Below are 19,210 nucleotides of genomic sequence, written 5' to 3'. Positions count from 1 at the left end.
TTGCTACGTGACTGACAGAGAGGTCTTGGTCATAAAATTCACACCCAAAGCCTAACGGGTTGCTTTGTTTTTGTTTGTTTGTTTTTATTTTTTCCCACCTAATGTTCTCTGTCTCCTCTGTGCCTAGCACAGGGCTGGCCAAGGAAAATAAAAGTCCCCCAGGTTTCTGTGGCTCAGGGATTAGGACTCAGCCTCCATGAGAAGCACATGACACACCCTCCACAGATCACACTTGAAGTATGATCACACCTGGGGGATGGGACTGCGGGGTGACCTGGAACAGCTTTGTGCAACTGAAGCAGGACACAGCTGACTCTGGGGGCCGGCAGCCTTTCTGGCCTATGTGTGTAGCACCATGTTCGAGAGCACACTCAGAAACACAAGGATTATGCGAAAGCTCTCTTAGAAACTGAGGGGCCCAGTGAAGGGTTTGAACCAATCAGCAGCTCAAGTCAACAGCTCAGAGAGAAACTTCTGATGGAATGGGGTTCCAATGAGCTACTGCTGTGTAACAAATCATCCTCAAATTTAATGGCTTTTATTCTCTCTCAGAGCTTCCGTGGCTCAGGAGTTCAGGAAACGAGCAGTAGTTGGCTTGGGGACTCAGGTAAGGGGGCTGCCCAGACACCGCTCTCTCTCCATGGGCCTCCCCATGGTCTCTCTGTGTAGACTGATTTGGGCTTCCTTACAATATGGCAGCCGGAGGGCAGATGGGCTGTTTACAAGGCAGCTGAAGCTTTCAAGAGGGACTCTTCCAGAGAGCAAGGAAGAAGATGCATTCCCTTTCTTTCCTAGCCATGGAAGTCACAGAGCATCACTTTTACCATGCTCTGTTAGAAAAAATAGCCCCAAACACTGGCCCAGTGTCCAGGGGAAGGGACAGGGGCTCCAGCTCTTATGAGAGGAATGGCAAAGAATTTGTGGACATACTTTAAAATGGCCACACCGAGGTTGGGAGAAAGAGGGGGAGAAGTAATTAGCTGTGGACAGCACAGAGATGTGCCGTGGGGAGGGAGGCCCCATACGGTCACTTCCCCACAGACATAGCGTATTTCCAGAAGGGAAGCAGGCAGGCACTGGTAGACCAGAACGGTCAGAAAAATAAATAAATAAAATGTTCTGAGCCACAAGGGAAAGGCTGCCTAACAAATCAGCTAGTGAGGACAAAGCATCTGTCCTTGGAGATTTCCTTCAGATGCAGAGTGAGCCAGATGTGAGGCCCACCGGCTTCTGCGGAAAAAGCAAACGACAAGTCAGGTTCCTGTCATTTGAAGACTAACTATCACCTTGATCAAACTCCAAGATCAAGGTAAAAGCTGGGCTCTCAGAGGGTCACACGATAGGTTTACAATAAAGGAGTCCATGAAAGAAGAAACAAGCACGTCAAGCGCCTTTCCAATTAGGCACCCGAATGGAAAGGGGCTGCCCCGGGACACTCGGGCTCATTTGGTTGAGAGGTCTGGGAAGCAAAGCCCTAATGCCACTCCGATGAGTCTGGGGTCTTGTGGTAGCCAGGCCCAAAGCCACAGGGCACAAAGCTGCCTCGATCTCCTGGCTCGGTTTACAAGAGCCTGTGGCAGACACAGGCTCACCACCCCCCAGCAAGCACCCACTCTCCTCTCCTGCCTCTCCGAACATATACTCCGGAGTTTTAGCCGGGCAGGTGAGCACCCATGGTGATGAAGAATGCATGCCCAGCCTCTCGTGCAGCTAGCTGTGGTCAGGGGACTAAGTTGAGGTCACCAGACTACGAATAAAGATGAAGCAGCCGGTCCTCGTGCTCTCCTTCTTTCCTTCTTTCTGATGCCCAGAAATCTGTGGTCACTGGAGCAACTTTGGGAGCGCTGAGGAGGGCAGAGCACCCCGTTGGCCCAGGCTGTCATCTCTGGGGTATAGTGTGTGAGAGATTTCCTCTTACTTAAGGCACTTACTGAAAGTATCACCTCCACCTTATTTTAGCTACTGTACTTAGCCAGTCTCCTAGCTAACACGGAGTCCCTGGACCATCACAGGTCTTCCAAACGAAGAACCTCTTCTTGGAAAAAAAATCAGGGAAGAAACATTGGATGCTGATCCTAAAGGTCCCCAAAGCGTTTGCACGCTTCCCTCTTTTCTCTGCCTCTCCCAGCTTCCTGTTCCTTCCTGCCTGTTTGAGTACAAAACATATGCCTTCCATGACTGGGGGAATGGCTAACGATGCTTATCACAGCTCACGCAGAAGGGAAGGTTTAGGCTGGGAGACAGAGGCTTGGGCCACGTGGGAACCAGGACTGAGAACTAGGGGGCCCTGCAGGATAAAGCCAACGCTGTCTCCTTCTCTCTCTGGGGGGCCACCACCTGTGGCCTCTTAGACGGGTCTTCCAGGCAGACATGCACCCCCTACTCTAAATTCCACCCTTCACAGCTATGGCTTCCATGTGGCCCTGTCCCTCCATGTTTGCTCAGCCTCTTAAGGCTGACAGCCCTGAGCCTCTGGGTTTGAAGGAAATGTTCCGATTTGCTGCTGGCCGGCCCACGAACAGACTGACTTTGGGTCACGTGTCCACACCTCACTGGGTCCACAGTGGCTTAGGCGGTTAGAGACAGTTTGGGAGCACGGAGGCCTGGTCCTTCCAAAGGTCGTGAGTGGAGTACACAGTCGGGAAGGAGCTAAGGTCATGGCAGCTAACGCGATCTATCTAACATATGTTGGTATCCAGAACACAGAGCACATTAACTCATATTCTTCAAATGCAAGGGTTCATGCAACATTGTTCAAGTTGGTAGTGTTGGCTGTGCATTCCTGGTTGGTCTCTCAACTGAGCTACTGGAACAGCTCCCAGGAATTCTCCTGACGTCTCACAGCACCCAGCAGAGTGCCCTCTGCTGAAGACCTTCCATAGAAGGGGACTACCAGTGTCAATCTGAGCACCTCATGCGATTACAGAAGGGACAAGATCTCATGGAAGAAAACTCATGGAAGGAGAACATGGCTATGGGTCATTTTGTGGCATTCCAGAACCACTGATTAACTGGACTGATACCTGCTGGGTTTTCAGACAGCAACAAGGAGGAAATGAGAAGGAGATCCTCCAGGAGGATCTGGGAGAACGTGATAAGAGATTTGCAACATCGGGGCACATTTCCACTTCTCCCAGGCCAGGGTTCCCAGGTAGCCAGACTGGGGCCAAAGAAGAAAGATGATCACAGAACTGAACAACCCGAGAAGGGCGCTCAAGCTATCAGTCACGGGGAGGGGATGGGGAACTTCCAGCCCACGGTCATCGACCTTCCCAAACAACTCTCATCCTGGGGAGCTCACAGAATCTATTACTCCACAGTCTCATTTATAGTTTCCCAACTCTTGATCAGACTTCTGCTTGGAGGGATAGCAGAGCCGGAGAAGAGCCACGGAGAATGAGAATTCTCCTTGTCTGCAATGATAACTGGCCCCTCCTAGGAATTCCCTTACCGGAGATGAGAACCTCATTTCCTCTGATGGTCTTCCTCTGCCCCACCTTCCCAGAGAAGCATGCAGGGATCGGGTCTCCACGGGCCAACTCCAACCCACCCTGACAGCTTCCTGCCCCGCCACGCACCCCCCACCCCCGCCACATACATATGCACACTTAGCTCCCACCCTACCCTCTCTGGCTGGATGCCCGGCCTTCTGCTTGTTTCTGGGTCCATTTTTATTTATCCTTAAAGACAGCGCAGAGACTTCTCTGCAGTCCTGCCGTACTCCGCCAGCGAAACCGTAATTCCTCACTGTCCCAGTCATACCCTCATGTGTCCCACAGGGTGCCACTCAGTCATCTGCTGTGGCATTTATCACATTCTCGGGTAATTATCTGTAGGGCCTTCTGTCTCCCCCTTGCAGACTGGGAGCAATTTTAATCTCGTCTAGCTGTGTGTTTCTTCCAGAACCTGGGTGGGGCCAGACAACAGGAGGCACTCCCTGTGAAGGGTTTGTGGGCATGAGTAGCAAGAAGAGTTAGCAAAGTAATAGCGTGCTGGGGGAAGGGGTTGGGGGAGGGAACGGAGGGCTACAAGCTGTCCACGGACGGGACAGAGTAAAGTCCCCTGCACAACCAAGCAGCGAGCCGCATACGGGGTCTACCGCCTCAGGGGTCCAGCTGGACGTCCCCATGTGCCAAGGAGAGGGAGGGACAGATGGACAGATGGGAGGCAGAAGCCAGGAGAGCTAAGAGAAGGGGGGATGTGCGTGAGCAGTGGGAGAGCCTCAGGAAACGGCTCTGGAGATTACCCCGGGGGGCTGACAAGATCAGGAAGCAATTACGGCCTTGACAGGAGAATGGCTCCGACTTGCTTCTCAATGAGGGACAGCTCAGATGTCTTCAAGCTCCTGCTGCATTGGTTCAAGGAAAGGAAGCTTTCATGATGCAAATACTCATGAAGACGAAAACCCCACAGGTACGGAGAGGCGGCCGCCAACGTCTCCCATCCTCCCAACGAAGTCAGCGTCTCTGCCTTCCCTAGCCCAGCTGGGCTCTCAAACTCTCTAATTAAAAGAGAGAAAAAAGGATCCCACAATCCTGCCATGAAGAGTTGCCTCCAGCCGCTTTATTCTAAGCAAAGCCACATGAAGTTCTTTTGCGGTGATGGTTCTCTCCTAGAGCCTCTCTACAGCCACTCCTGGCAGTACTAGCTGGTCCAAGATCAATCCTGACTACCCATCGAATTGGAGGCTGCGAAGTTTTGGGTTCAATCCCCTAAACCCAAACTACCATCTTTTTAAATACATAGGGTCTTTTCCATTCATGCCTGAAAAATTACCATTAAAAACTAGTATTCTCCCATCTCGTGCCCTCCACGATTTCTCTAGAAATGATCTTTGGCAGTTCAGTCACTTGGTTTCCTCTCATTGCATTCCCTCGGCTCTCTGGCATTCTTTGGGGTGTTTCTTCGAGAGGGTAGGGTAAGTCGCAATCACCATCCCTAATTCTTCCTTCTTGGGGCTGCGTATTTATTCACTGGAACCCTGGGCTCCAGCTCTCAACCAGAGGCAGTTGATGGCAGATTCAGGTTGGCTGGGGCACTGGGACCAGCCGGGGAAAGACACGAGTGCAACTGTCCTCAGGTGGTCTGGGAGGAGAGGTGCTGATGGCCTCGGTCGGACCCCGGGAAGGGGGCTGCCTCGCTGTCTCCAGCGGTCGGACCCCAGGAGGGGCGCTGCCTCGCTATCTCCAGCTCCAGCACGTCTGTGAATGTGGAGTTACGGAGGCCTGCCTTACACCCTGTCCAGGAGACAAGCATCTCGAAATACAAGCTGGGAGATGCCCACTTCGCCAGGCATGACTCTGAGACCCCAAAGACCAGGCAGAGCAACACCTCCCCGCACCCCAGAGGATCCATTCTCAGCCATCAACCCTTCCACATGCCACAGGCTCTCACTTCTCTCTTGGCCCCGGGACTGGTCACTCTCCAGCACCTCCCATCCTTGTTGGTCGGACACACACAGTGCACAGCTGTGCCCTGCCCGAGTGTGGCTTCCTGGGGGCCGGAGGGGTCTGCCAGGGCTGCTGCAAGCGGAGCACACCACACCCCGGATGGCTTCACCAGCAGAAATTTACTGTCTCACCGGCCGCGGGGCTGGATGGCGGCAGGGCTGCCTCCGTCTGAGGGTTGGAGGGAGGATCTGTTTGATGCCTCCATCCCTGGCTGGGGCTGGCTTCCTGGCAATCTCTGGAGTTCTCCGACTCATGGATGTATCACCCCCCAGTTTCTGCCTTCAAGTTCATGGTGTTCTCCCTTTGTGTCTGTGTCTAAATGTGTCCTTTTTCATAAGGTCACCAGTCAGCCTGGATTAGAGGCCTACCTGATTCCGGCAGGACCTTATCTTAACTAATTACATCTGCACTGACCCTATTTCCAAGTAAGGTCACATCCTGAGGAACGGAGGGGGCGATTAGGACCTCAATGTATGAATTTTGGGGACAGAACACAATTCAAGAGAGGCCAAGGCCATTACTGTACCCTCTGTATGCAGCTCAAGGCCCGGCCCATGAAGGCACCCCAGGACATGTCCACTGACAGAACACCAGTACGGTTTGCTTGTTGGCTCTCTCTCACTCTTTCCCACCCTCCTTCAATTTCTCTCTCTCTCTCTCTCTCTCTCACACACACACACACACACACACACACACACTTCTAAGGAAGAAACAGGACAAAGCTGTCACTGTTAGCTTCTGGGGAGGTGCCAAACCTCACGACCAGCCTTCCAAATTCTCCTTGAGCGTTATCACCAGGATACAGCAGGCAAGATAAAGAAACTGCAACCCAATTGCCAAAATACTCAATTAACTCTCCTGGCATTGGTGGCTTCTTTAGAAATGCTTAACTCTCCAGCATTTCTCATGGAGTGGGAAGGCAGACAGGCGTCATTAGTCTTTCCCCCTGAAAGGAAAGCCTGAGTACAAACCGAGGGGAAATAGGCCAGCATTCTAATGAAGCGTTCCCCTGGAGCTCACAGGACAGAGGGCTGGGCGTGCACGGACCACCTGGAGCTCCTGGCCCCGGGCGAGGGATAACCAGATGGTCGTGTCACAAGGTGACAGGAAGGATGTGCATTTGTTCCCATCCTGGATTCAGCATTTACTCGCTACGCAGACACAGGAGAACCATGAACAACCTGTGTGCTCCTCGAGCTCTTTGTGCAGAAATGGGGGTCATTTTCTGGGACAGGACCTTCTCTTCCAGGAATTTTGCAGCACCGGATAGAAAAATACAGGTACCATGATTAAGCCGGTACCTGCCATTTACTCAGTGCACAGAGTGATGGCTACACATCTGCTTTCCCAGGCCCAGCCCTCTCACCGTCACCTGAGCCTTCAGAAGTTCTCTGTGATGACAGCAATCAGAATGGGGACCCACTTAAAAGGTATTCATTTTTTTAGTTATTCATTACTGTATAACAAATTACTCCAAAATGCATAGGCTTAAAAACCCAAATATGTATTATCTGCCAGTTTCCATGGGTCGAAATCCCAGAAATGGCTTAGCTCTGGCTCAAGACCTCTTACAAGGTTACAGTCCAGGTGCGTGTCAGGGCCACAGACAGCTCAAGGCTGGGCTGGGCGAGGAGCCACTTCCAAGGTCCTTCAGGCAGTCACTGACAGGTCTCAGGTCCTCCCTGGTTTTGGATCAGGGCCCTACCCAGTTCCTTGCCATGCGAGCTTCTCCACAAGGCAGCTTGCAAGATGGCAGCCGGCTTCCATCCACATAAGCAGTAGAGAGTGAGCATAACAGACACCAGAGTCTTTTCTGATCTAATCTTGGACGTGGCAATCAACTATGCCGTTACTTGACTAAAACAGAGTCCGCCATCTCTTCACCCAAGTTCGCAGCAGCCAAAAGGTAGAAGCAATCCAAATGTCCATCAGCTGGTGAATGAATAAACAAACTGTGGTACCGACATACGATGGAGTATTATCCAGCCTTCATTAAAAAGGAGGGAAATCCTGACACACGTTATAGCACGCATGAACATTGAGGATGTTCCGCTAAGTGAATGAAGCCAGACACAAAATGACAAATACTGTACGATTCCACTTACAGTGTTATCACAGAGTCAAAGTCACAGAAACAGAAAGTTGAATGGTGGTCGTCGGGGGTTGGAGTGGAGAACAGGGAGCTGTTTAATGGGGGACAGAGCTTCAGTCTTGCAAGATGAAAAAGTTCTGGAGATGGGTTGCACAACAACGTGAATATACTTAACTCCACTGAACTACACACTTAAAAATAGTTAAGGTGGTAAATTGACATTATGTGTATTTTGCCACAATTTGAAAAAAAAAACACACAAGTCACAAGGTCTTGATCCCATTCAAAAGATGGGACGATCCTGGGGCGTGAACCCCAGGGGGTGAGGATCACTGCAGGATGCCTGCCCCATTCGGGCATTTATCCAAAGTTGGAAAGAATCCATTGGTTGAATTAGGATTGATTCCAACATATTTGAGGCTACTTGAGTCCTGGCCACACCCTACATCTGCCCAGCAGTACCTGCTGCCTCCCAGCTGTGTTCCTAAGAAATAGAAAAGCCATATGCAAGCCTGCTTTTAGGATTACCTGTTGAACAGGCTGTGTTTCCAATCAATGAATCCCCAGTTAAAAATCCATTGCACAACAGTGTTCTTTGATCTCTACTATATCCCGGGATGGAACAGAAAGGTATGGTAATGGTTGCACTTTCACGGTCCACTCCCACTTCCAAGTCCTGACAGTCTGTTGTTAGTTTTGAAGGCCAAGGAGAAAGAAGGGAACTAAATCAGGACGAGTAAGAAGAGGAGGAGAGGCACACACAGCTGGTGTCTCTAAAGTGCTTCTTCATACCCCCACTGAGTCAGAAGAAAAGTATTTCAAGCACCCTATTTCCTGTCTTTGGGCCAGTTCTCTCCACTCCATCCAAATAAACATTATAAAATATAATTTTCTTTTCCCACATCAAGTGAAAGCAAAGACGCATTTTTCAAGGGCTGGGAGCCCAGCAGAAGCAGATAGGATATTTTCTGACTAAATGAGCTCACAGGCAGAAGGTGCTGAGCACAGCGTCTGGTGTAAGACTCGTTCAGTGTTCGCTGTTATTAGGATGCCAATGGGCCAAACCCTGTGCTGTATAAGACCGTATTTTGTCTAGTCAAGATGCCTCTGAAATTCTTCAAGAAGACACTGCACGAAACTCAGTCTCTCCAAACCCCAGAATGAATCAGGTCTGCCTCCAGCACTGGTACCCCGGTAATCCTTTGTTCAAGCACCAAAACGAGGAGCCAGTTTGCATTTAAAAACTACATGATGGAGAAAAGCATACCCTTTGGTACTAGAATCACACCCAGAGCAGTAGGATGCTCACACTGTAGGAGGAACGCAGCACTGTAGACTGGCCAAGCAGCCAGCAGGTCTGGATTCTCATCTCACGCACCCTGAGCAGCGTATTCCCACTGAGGGAACTACAGAATCATCTATTCTGTTAAAACAACAGCAAAATACTTATTATTTTAATAGATTGTGGATACTTGAACTTGCATAACTTAAACACATATATACTACAATACCATATAAGGTACTAATTAAACACAGCTTCCTGGGGCTCCTGGCTGGCTCAGTTGGTTAAGCATCCAACTCTCGATTTTGGCTCAGGTCATGATCTCAGAGTCGTGAGGTCGAGCCCTGCACTGGGCTCAACACTGAGCAGGGAGCCTGCTTGAGATTCTCTCTCACCCACTCTCTCCACCCCCACCCCCACTCGCTTGTGTGCTCTCTCTCTAAAAAAGAAAAAAATAAATAAATCCCCAGGCATACAGCAAGATTAGAAACCTCTCTAAAGTTAGTATAAAACAGTGGTTCTCAGGATTACTGTGTATTTGAATCACTTGGAGGGCTTGTTACAACAAAGATTCCTGGGCCCGCTTCCTGGGTTGATTATGCTGGTCTGGGATGCAGCCTGAGCTCTGTATTTCCAAAGAGTTCCCACATGATGCTGGTGATGCTGGTCTCAGGATTATACTTTGAGAATCACTGGTGAAGGGAAAACTCAAGGACAGGATTTTCCACACAAGGATAATCAGAAGTTAATTCTACCCAAGACTCACCTCCCAGAGCCGTCCTCTGCACAAATTTTGGCAAAAATCTATGTTGATAAACATTTTGTCTTTTCTTATCTATGCACCTCAGGCATACAGACTTGGACTGGTCATAATCCTTGATGTGTGACCAACCCTCACCTACGGCCTACATGTGACCCATTCATTTCATTCATTCATTTTTAATAACATAATAAACATCAGCCAAAATAAAGGCTAGGACTTTGAAAAGGACTTACTTGTAACTTCACTGAGCTTATTCCATCCAACCTGCCTCCCAACATATGAGCTAACCAGTTAGCCCCATCCTCCTGCTTTTCTGGTTTCCAATTTTATTCAATCTACAAACTGCGGAACACACAGCAGAATACCGAATCACAGTCCAAACACATGAACTCTACCAGCAATCAATAATGTGGGCAAATCACAGCAAGAGAGTATTAAATGAAAAAAGTAGCGACACCGCACAGATCATACCAGTTTACATTAGAAATATGTGCTTTTTACAATGCCTTAATATGGATGTGCACTTTTAAATCTCTGTATTTTTTAATCACTGAAAAAATGTGATTACCAGAAGAGTCAATGAGTAAAGAAAAGTGCCCGATCAGTTTTGACAGAGGAGGATACGACCCTGCTGTATCCTTCTGGGCTCCCTAAAAAGTTCACCTTTCTGTCCCCCTCCCCTCCAACCGCATCCCTTCAGATTCCACAAAATTCCTCTGAGATCGAGTCCTGATAGAGCAGGCAATTCACATAAGAGGGAACAAAGTAGTAAACAAACACACAGGGGAAAATGTTGACTCTGCTCATAATCAGAGAAATGCAAATTAAAGCATTTGAGGAGCAATCATTCTATGACTACTAAATTAACAAAAATAGAAAAAAACAGAACAGCAGTGTATACCCTGGGTACAAAGGTGAAACTGAGAGGCACAGACAATGCTAGCACCCATGTAAAGAAAAGAAAAAAATTGTTTCCAACAGCTGCGTGTGGGGGTATAAGCCACGAACTGTGCAGATGTCCCACTCTGCAGAATTTATCATGAAGAAGGGATGCAGGGGAAGGAGACAATCCTGGTGGGCCCCAACAATGCAACAATCTAGAAAACCATGACTGTATGCAACCCAGCAGGGGAGAATTACAGTTTTGAAGTGAAAACAAATACATGATACTTCATACAGGAGAAATACGAAATCCAAAACGGTAGATGCTTTACCAGTAAAAGCTTGTTTACAGGGCCTGCAGGGTAAAGGGCAAACATTAACGTGGCTGTTGTATTGGGAGGGGGTATGCCTGCTGTTTTCTTCCTTTCGGTGTTACTGTGGTGTGGTGATGCAATTATTTTTTTTAAAGCTTCGGAGGCTTCCTACCTTGCGAGCTTTCACAGCTCTCCTCATCGCTGTTGTCTTGACAGTTATTTTGCCCATCGCAGATGAAGCTCTTGTCAATGCAGAGGCCGTTCTTGCAGTGGTAGCGGGCAGTGGAGCAAAGCAGAGGGTTGGCCGCTATGAAGAGAAAACAGAGAGGTCACCAAGGAGGCCAGCAAGTCCCATGGAGAACTCCCAGAACCAGGAGTGTGTCCTGCTCAGGGAGCAGTGAGCTCACAGGAACCCCGAGAACCTTCTCCAGCCAGAGTGTGCCCTGTTCAGGAAGAGGGCAAACTCAAAGACCATCCTGGGAAAATTGGCCAGCCAATGAGGATAGGACCTACCCTGCCCCATTCTAAAAGCTCCTTCTCCCGAGTCATTTAACAGTACCCTATTAAGCACACCAAGGTGGCCAGAAGGCAATGACTCACTCTGCACAGCTAACTTCCAGGTGGGTCAGCTGCCTCTGAAAGGCCTGGGGCAAAACTTGCATCTCCTGTGAGAGTCACGAGTGAAACGGTTGGGACTGGTCCAAGAGCTGTATCGGATTCTTCTGGTTCTAGAACTATGGACTGGCCTCTTAATCCTTCAGGTATCTTCACGGCTCACCCCAGTAAACTCAGTAAACACAGAAAACTCAGTGGTCTCCATTTCTTTGCAATCAAAGAAGCCCATTTACGCACTTGGTCGGCCTGAGCGGCACCCCTGTCTGACTCCCTGTTCTAGGCGCTTTCAGAACCTCAAAAGCAATGACAGGCATGGTTCCTCCCCTCAAGGAAGAGAGGGGCAAGGGTTGGCTAGTGTGAGGTCAACACAAAGAGCTACTTCACAACACACAAGCAAATCTCCACAGGTAAGTTATTTCCACAGCACAATTTACCTTGTTCCCGTGTTCCCTGCAGTGCAATTCAAACAAGGCTCACTCCTGAGCTCTACTTTCAATAAATGAAGTAGCAAAGTGGCAAGCAGTCCAATCCCAGCTCTGCCGGTTATGAGCTGTATAATCCCGTGCAAATTACTTCACCTCTTTGAGCCTCGGTGTCTTTGCCTAGAGCTTGAACTGGCTATGTAAGTTGTGGAGCCTGGTGCAGACCGAAAAGGTAGGGTTAGCTGTTCAAAAATGATAAATTCAAGAAGGGCATACAGGCAAGCACGGAGCTCTTCCAAGCGGAGCCTGGAAGAGTATCTGCGCAGGTGACGGGCCCGTGAAGCCAGCCCTGCTTAGAGCATTAATTTGCCCATCAGATGAGATGACATGTGAGCAAACGTGCAGTGCAAAATCTGACTCCCGGCACACGCTCAGACAATGTCTGGCACGCTCCCCTAGCTATGTCTGTCTCGGTCCCATGAGCACAGCCCTCCCTGCAAAGGCAATACAGGGGACGATACTGGGGACCGGGATGATGAGTGAAAGTACTGGCTGTCGGGGAATGAATGAGTCCACACTTGCACTGCACGTGGTGGGAAGAGCACCAGTTGGGGCGCCAGGCCCAGCACAGAGATTGCAATAGAATCAGGGGCAAGTCAGCTGTGGTGTCCCTCAGTGGACCCCACTGCAAGATGGCATTTGTAATAAACTTTCCCCACACGCTTCACTGAGCTATTGTTAAGATACACACAGATGGAGGCTGCAAAGGGCTAAAGACTTCACAGAGCTTCAGAAACCCAAAGGACTGCAGAGGTTTTCTGGGGGTTTTTGTTTTTGTTTTTTTACTATCTTTAATTATTTAACTCAGAAAGTTTGGCTTGAAAGGTCAAAGGAGGCAGAGGGATGGAGGGAAGCCAGTGCTCTCAGTTTTAAAGATAATGGACCAATGTAAAGTCATCCCAAAGTGGTCTGGACTGAAAATATACGTTTTAATTATTTCAATCGCTGTGGGCCAGAGGATGGTTCAATTTGATCAGAAAGAAACCAAGGTCTGATTTTAGCCAAAACCAAAATGGGGAGGCTCAAACCACAAATCACGTTCGGTTTCTGTCCAGGGCAGCTCTCCAAACCCTCCGGCATCCCGTGGTGGTGGCCTTCAGCTTCCCTGGGACCTTGTGGGTCATGTGCATGCAGCCCAAGTGTCAGCAGCAATCAGCTCATTCCGACAGACAGCCTCGGAAAGGCACTCTAATTACTCCAAGATGGGGTGGTCGCACACGTACATGAGCGCCCTGGTGGGGGGAATCTGTGCTAAATCAACCTTGTTGACAGGACTGGCATCTACTTACTTTTCTTCAGCGTCACACCTTTTCAACTCTGCACACTCACCCAAGAAAACAAAGACATCTGTGTGCACATGCGCACAAACGTGTACACATATACATCACATGTATGTGTGTGCGTGAACATGTCTAGACAGATCACATATATCGTCAAGATGAACTAATATTGACGATACCTCAAAACACAGCTCCAGTAAAGAATCCAGACCCACTGAAAACCAAATAAGCAGACTGGCTTTAATGCATATAACCAAACGGACTAGCAGCCACGTTATATGAAGATTGCTCAGAACGCAAGAGGAAGAAGGCAAACAACTCAGTTGAAAATGGGCAAAGGATACCATCAGGCAGTGGCCACAAGAGGAACGGCAAACGGTCCATAACAACTGGAAAAAACGGCAGCTGCCATCGGTAATGAAGCACCACTCCCACCACAGCAGACAGGCCAAACTTCAGGTCTTAAAATACCAGGTTGTTGGCCAGGATGCATAGGAAGAGACGGTCCCAGGGACGACCAGTGGGGAGTGCAGATCGGGGGATCCACCTCAGAGACCAATTTAGTAATGCCCAATAAAAAGGTGTCCATGCCCTCCAGCCCAGCAATTTCGCTTCCAGCTACACACTCCAGGGAGAATCATGAAGGAACACAAATGTTTAGTGAAGCCCTGTGTGTAAAATAAAAAAAAAAAAAGAGAAATGACCCAAATGCTCACCCACAGGGGAACAGATGCATGTGCTACACTGGTACATGAGAATTCTACAGAAGGAGGCGGCTAGCTTTTCCTGTCAAGGGCCAGCTAGTAAATTTTTAAGGCTTTGCCAACCATTCTGCCTTTGTCTCTGTCAGGACTACTCAGCTTTTGCCGTGGTGATGCAAAGCAGCCACAGAAAATCCATAAACAAAGGGAATGACTGTGTTTCAATAAAACTTTATTTAAAAAACTGGTGGTAGGCCAAATTTGGCCCAGGACCCATAGTTTGCCAACCTCCAATGAAGAGTAGTAGAAAATCTATCAACCCAAAGAAAACCCCAAAAATCAATGAACTAGAGTCAAGATGGATAAATATCACTCATATGATAGTATGGGAGGGAAGTAAGTTCAGGACAGCAGATGCCTCTGGAGAGAAGGGAGGAGGACAGAATCTGGGAAGGGGTATATACTGTGAATTTCCAATGATATCTAGTAACATTGTATTTTTAAAAAATCTAAAGCAAATAAGGCAAAATGGGAACATAATTTTTTTAACTGAGGTAAAACTGGAGTATAACATTATATTAGTCTCAGGTGTACAAAGTAATGATCCGACATTCGTATACATTGTGAAATGATCACCACAGTAAGTCTAGTTGACATTCATCAGCACAGGTAGTTACAAATTTTTTTTCTTGTGATGAGAACTTTTAATATCTACTCTCTCAGCAACTTTCAAGTATACAATACAGTATTATCAGTTATAGCTACAGTTATATCATTATTATATTATTAACAATAAAGTTATTATTAACTATAATTAATATAGTTATAACAATATAACCACAGGCAATGTGATTTTTTTAAAAGATTTATTTATTTATTTGAGAGAGTAAGAGAGGAGAGGAAGGGGCAGAGGGAGAGAATCTCCCCCAGTCCTGCAGAGCAGGCTCCCCGCTGAGCACAGAACCCAAGACATGGGGCTCAATCTCGCAACCCTGAGATCATGACCTGAGCAGAAATCAAGTCAGCCGGTCAAACGACTTGAGCCACTCAGGCACCCTGGTAATGTGATTTTTAAAAGTGTGTTGGCGGTTGGGGGGGGGGGCGAGGCGGGCACCTGAGTGGCTCAGTCAGTTAAGCATCTGCCTTCAGCTCAGGTCATGATCCCAGGGTCCTGGGATCGAGTCCCACATGGGACTCCCTGCTCCTTGGGAAGCCTGCTTCTCCCACTCCCTCTGCCGCTCCCCCTGCTGGTGTACTCTCTTTCTCAAACAAATAAAATTAAAAAACAAAAACAAAAAAAAGCAGGGTGTTGGGGACACAGATGTTCATTTAATTCTACTCTGCCTTTTCAGTATGCCTGAAAGCTTTCACTAAAAATTTTGAAGTGCCTCATGGGGCAGAAATGTTTCAGGGATCACTTCTTTCCTTTTCCTTTATTCTTCCCGCACAAAATGCCGTCTGGCCCGCAAACACCGGTTTTAGTATCCTCCGCACTTCGGTGGCCAGTTGCTCAGAGGACCCAGGCCCAGGCTGGTGCTCAACCACACCTGGGGTAGCTCCTGATTCCAACAGCGCCTCATAAAACAGCAGAGCCTCACCACCACCCAACCGGGGGAGCGGGGTAGGAGGACAGAGAAACAGAGACAGAGGAGGCCACAGGAACACTCCCCCAACCCAGCAGCAAGCCCGGGGAAAAAAGCCATGTGCATGCCCTTTGAGGGTGGGGAGCTTCCTTCTAGAAGGGTCCTGGAGCCTTCACCTCCCTCAGGATCTGCTGATTCCCCATCTACATAAATTCCAGCAAGGTCTGCACACCCATCCCCATGGCCACAGCAAATCAGGTGGGAGAGATGCTGCCTGTCACTCCACAGACCAACCGCCAGCAAGAAAGGAAGGCAGATAGCTACGCAGGAGACAGAAGAGCTTTAAAAAGCTGCCTTAACAATTTCAAAAGCAGAGAAGCTTAAGATAGTTTCAAAAGAAACCAGTGGGCTCTAAAAGGAGCCAAAAGCAGCCCTGTATTATAGCATTGTCTAAAAATGGACGTTCCTAAGAATGGCCCCGAACTGTCGCCCATGAAGGTAAACACTGAAAAAATCAGGATGCAACACTTCCCAGAGAGATCCCTGTCAACCACGGTCCTCGAAGCCATAAATGTGGCCAGTTATTGGGCAGACTTGCTTAACCAGAGGGGAGCACCCCACTACCCCGAAGTTTCACTATATTTCTTCGAGGGCCTCTGCACCTGTTGGCCAGGCTTAGCCAACTTGAAGGTGAGCATGCCCAGGACGATGGTGGACGAGCCCTGGAGGCTCTGGGCGGACAGGGGTCGAGACTTCAGGCTCCCGTGGTCCCATGGAATCCTACCCAGGACCCTAAAAGAGTAACTGCTGGATGCAGAACTCATAACCCGAGCAGGAGATGCTTCCTACATTAGGATGTTATGTCTCGGTATTGTCTAGCAACAACTGAACCCATCCAAAGGATGTCTCCTCTGTTCTTGGAAAGGTTTGCCCGTCACCAAAAAATGTTATTACTTTACTCGGTTAACTAGAAAGAGGAACATGATTGATCTCCATAAAGATGGAGAAGATTGTCTGTAGAGTCGATTTCAAAAACTCAACAGCAGACTCAAAAGCTCCTCAGTTATTATTAGCACAACAAACACAGGGATCTGAAGATCTGTTTCCCAGCCCACAATCCTCAGGAAAGAGAGCACATCTCTCCCTGCGGGGGGGAGAGAGGAAGGAGTTAAGGTTAAGCTCCGTGGTTAATTCAACTGGCAGTGTTTACTCCAACCACATCTGAAGGAGAAGGACCCAGGGTCCACTGAGGCTGCCCAAAAGCAGCTGACCGGCTTCAAGACAGGAAATAAAGCAATCTGTCTCCAGCAGGATGTAGGAAATGTCGCCTTTAATCCATTTAAAGTCTGTGAAGTCGGCCCCTCTTCCACCTCAAAGGGTTCTTCATAAAACACATCAAGGAGAAACTCCCCATCACCAGCTCCCTCACTTCCCATCTGCTCCCCATCCCCAGGCGGTTACTGCTCACTTCCTCACAGAGCCGCCCAACCAGCAGCCCAACCTCACGGCCTCCAGGGAGAGCTCTGCTTTCCAGCTCCAATTTCCCTGGAAACCAGGCAGCTGGGGGAGACAGAGCTTCCTCTGTTCCAGCATGGAGGGCCCTGAGCCCCTCTGCAAGTTGTTTGTCCCATTCACAAGCACTACTCCCTTTGTGCAGGAAAACGCTCACAGCCCCGACCTTCAAAGACGCGGCCTGGGCGCAGTGAGCTGCGAGTTCTTGCTTGCCTTTCCGAGTCTGCTCCACAAGGCCTCTCCCAGCAAGCCCTCCACCCATCGGGCCAGCGTGGCCCATGTGTGGCTGCAGTCTGGAGCGAGCCCCTCTTCTGAGTCTGCACGAGGAAAAGGGCTCGCCAGCCACTCTGGGCAAGAGGCAGGAGGCAGAGTCCTCAGTCCCGCGGAGTCTCTAAGGGCTTGGAGGACTTGAATTTTCAAAACCCTTCTCGAGTCCACTGGGTGCCAGTGGCAGAATTCTGATTCAGTGACTGTTTCTTCCTCCCTATAAAGGCTTCCTGGCCATGCCCACCTCCTGTCCAACACCCACGCCTACCTTGTGTCCAACTTCACTGCTTCAATCACCGCCTTCCTATGGATGGTTTCCCAGACCTTCCCTCTTGTGATAAACATCACTCCCCTGACTCCCCAGGACACTGTGGCCTGAATGGCCCCTCACCTCACACCCTGCATGTCAGAAACGAATGATCTCGCCTCTCTTGTTCTTGTGTCTCCACTCCTGGTAAAGGGACCACCCTGTCCCAGCTCTTCAGGCTCCAACCACGTTTGACCTTCTCCCTCTCCTCACCCTGCACTCGGCTAGGTTCAAGTGCTCCTCGTTGGGTATAAAATACAATCTCCAGGGGCACTTGGGTGGCATGACCTGCCCTCGGTTCAGGTCATGATCCCAGGGTGCTGGGATAGAGCCCTGCATCGGGCTCCCTGCTCAGCAGGGAGTCTGCTTCTTCCTCTCCCCTTCCTTCCTGCTCACGTGGGCTCGCTCTCTCTCAAATACATAAATAAAACCTTTTGGGGGTGGGTAATAACATTACCAACCTAAAATGAAATTATACATGCAAAGCATATAGAAATGTGCCACGTGCATCGTGAGCGCTCTGCAGTCCTCAACCGAGTGGCTTCTACACCCTGCAGTTTGCATCCCCCCAGCCTCTGCCTGGGCCCTTAGCCTGAACACCCCCCGTGGAACTGAAGGCCAACTTTTAATGGTGTCCATCCACCTAGGTCCATCCCCTTCAACAGCTCCCACTGAGGAGCTCAGAAGGAAACCATCTCCCCACTCACTGGTTGGTCTCAACAGCCAACCCCGTATTGTAATTATTTGGGTGTGAGTATCTCTGCTTCTCTTGCTTGAGTGTAATCTCAACAACGCCACAATCCTGTATCTGACCCATCCGTACATCCTTTGCCGTATCTTGCACAGGTCTGACTTGGAAATCGTGGAGAGAAGAGGAGAATCTGAAAGAAGGCGGGAGCTGGGGTAAATGAGCAATGCACGGTCTAAACACGTCCTCTGGGTACACAGCTGAGACGCAGAAGAGGATCAAGATGTCCGTGTGTTAGGAATACATCTTGACGGTTTCTTTTCCTGCTTTAACCCTTCGTTCGATTAGCTGCTTGGCCCCCTCATTCAACAGACATTTACTGTGGACTCTTTCCTTTAAACAAAGCACTCTACTGGGCACAGGGGAGAGAAGAAAACCCAGTCTGGACTCTTTGAGAGCTCGCATTCCAGTGGGGAGACAGGCAGGTCAATTTGCCATGAAGGGAAAGCATGGGAAGTGTGCACACATTTGCTGCAGGCTAAGGTTTGAGCCTGACTCCACACTCGGCCCTGGGATTCCAGCCGTGAACCTGACAACAATACCATCTCACAAGGTCACAGTGTGGCCAGGAAGACAGGGAATAAACACAGAGCGGTACTAAGAACAGTGAGGCAGGGGGAGGAGACAGAGTGGGAGACTGGGGAGGGAAGGAATTACTCTTTGACAGGGTGCTCGGGGCAGGCCTCTCTGTCGGTGACATTGGTTTGGAGAAGCCCCAAGATGGTGTGTGAACATGCAGGAGAATGAGCCAGCCCAGTCCTGGCAAACCAGGGGTGTTTTCCCAAGGATGCAGGTCATTTAAGCAGAAGGAAGGTGTCTTTAAGGAGACACTGATGAGGGGGCTTTGGAGCACTGGGCGGAAGAGTCCCCCTACTGAGAAGCTCTTCTCCCCCTGGCTCCTTGAGGATGCCTCCGAGGAAACGGAGCATCGA

The 19,210-nt window shown here is 49.4% G+C and overlaps 1 protein-coding gene across 2 annotated transcripts in view; it reads right to left on the bottom strand.

The window, feature by feature from the left end:
* LDLRAD3 (low density lipoprotein receptor class A domain containing 3) overlaps nucleotides 1–19,210 on the bottom strand; it is a 220,035-nt gene that overhangs the window by 89,472 nt on the left and 111,353 nt on the right. For both annotated transcript variants that reach the window (XM_032840943.1, XM_032840944.1), the window contains exon 4: nucleotides 10,956–11,090. In XM_032840943.1, the coding sequence (XP_032696834.1) occupies nucleotides 10,956–11,090 (135 nt within the window). The remainder of the gene's footprint in view (nucleotides 1–10,955; nucleotides 11,091–19,210) is intronic.

The sequence above is a fragment of the Lontra canadensis genome, unplaced genomic scaffold, assembly GCF_010015895.1.
Source record: "Lontra canadensis isolate GAN:19392208 unplaced genomic scaffold, GSC_riverotter_1.0 scaffold118, whole genome shotgun sequence".
Lineage (NCBI taxonomy): Eukaryota > Metazoa > Chordata > Mammalia > Carnivora > Mustelidae > Lontra > Lontra canadensis.
The sequence above is the reverse complement of the archived record's forward strand: the minus strand, read 5'-3'. Positions and strand labels throughout refer to the sequence as shown.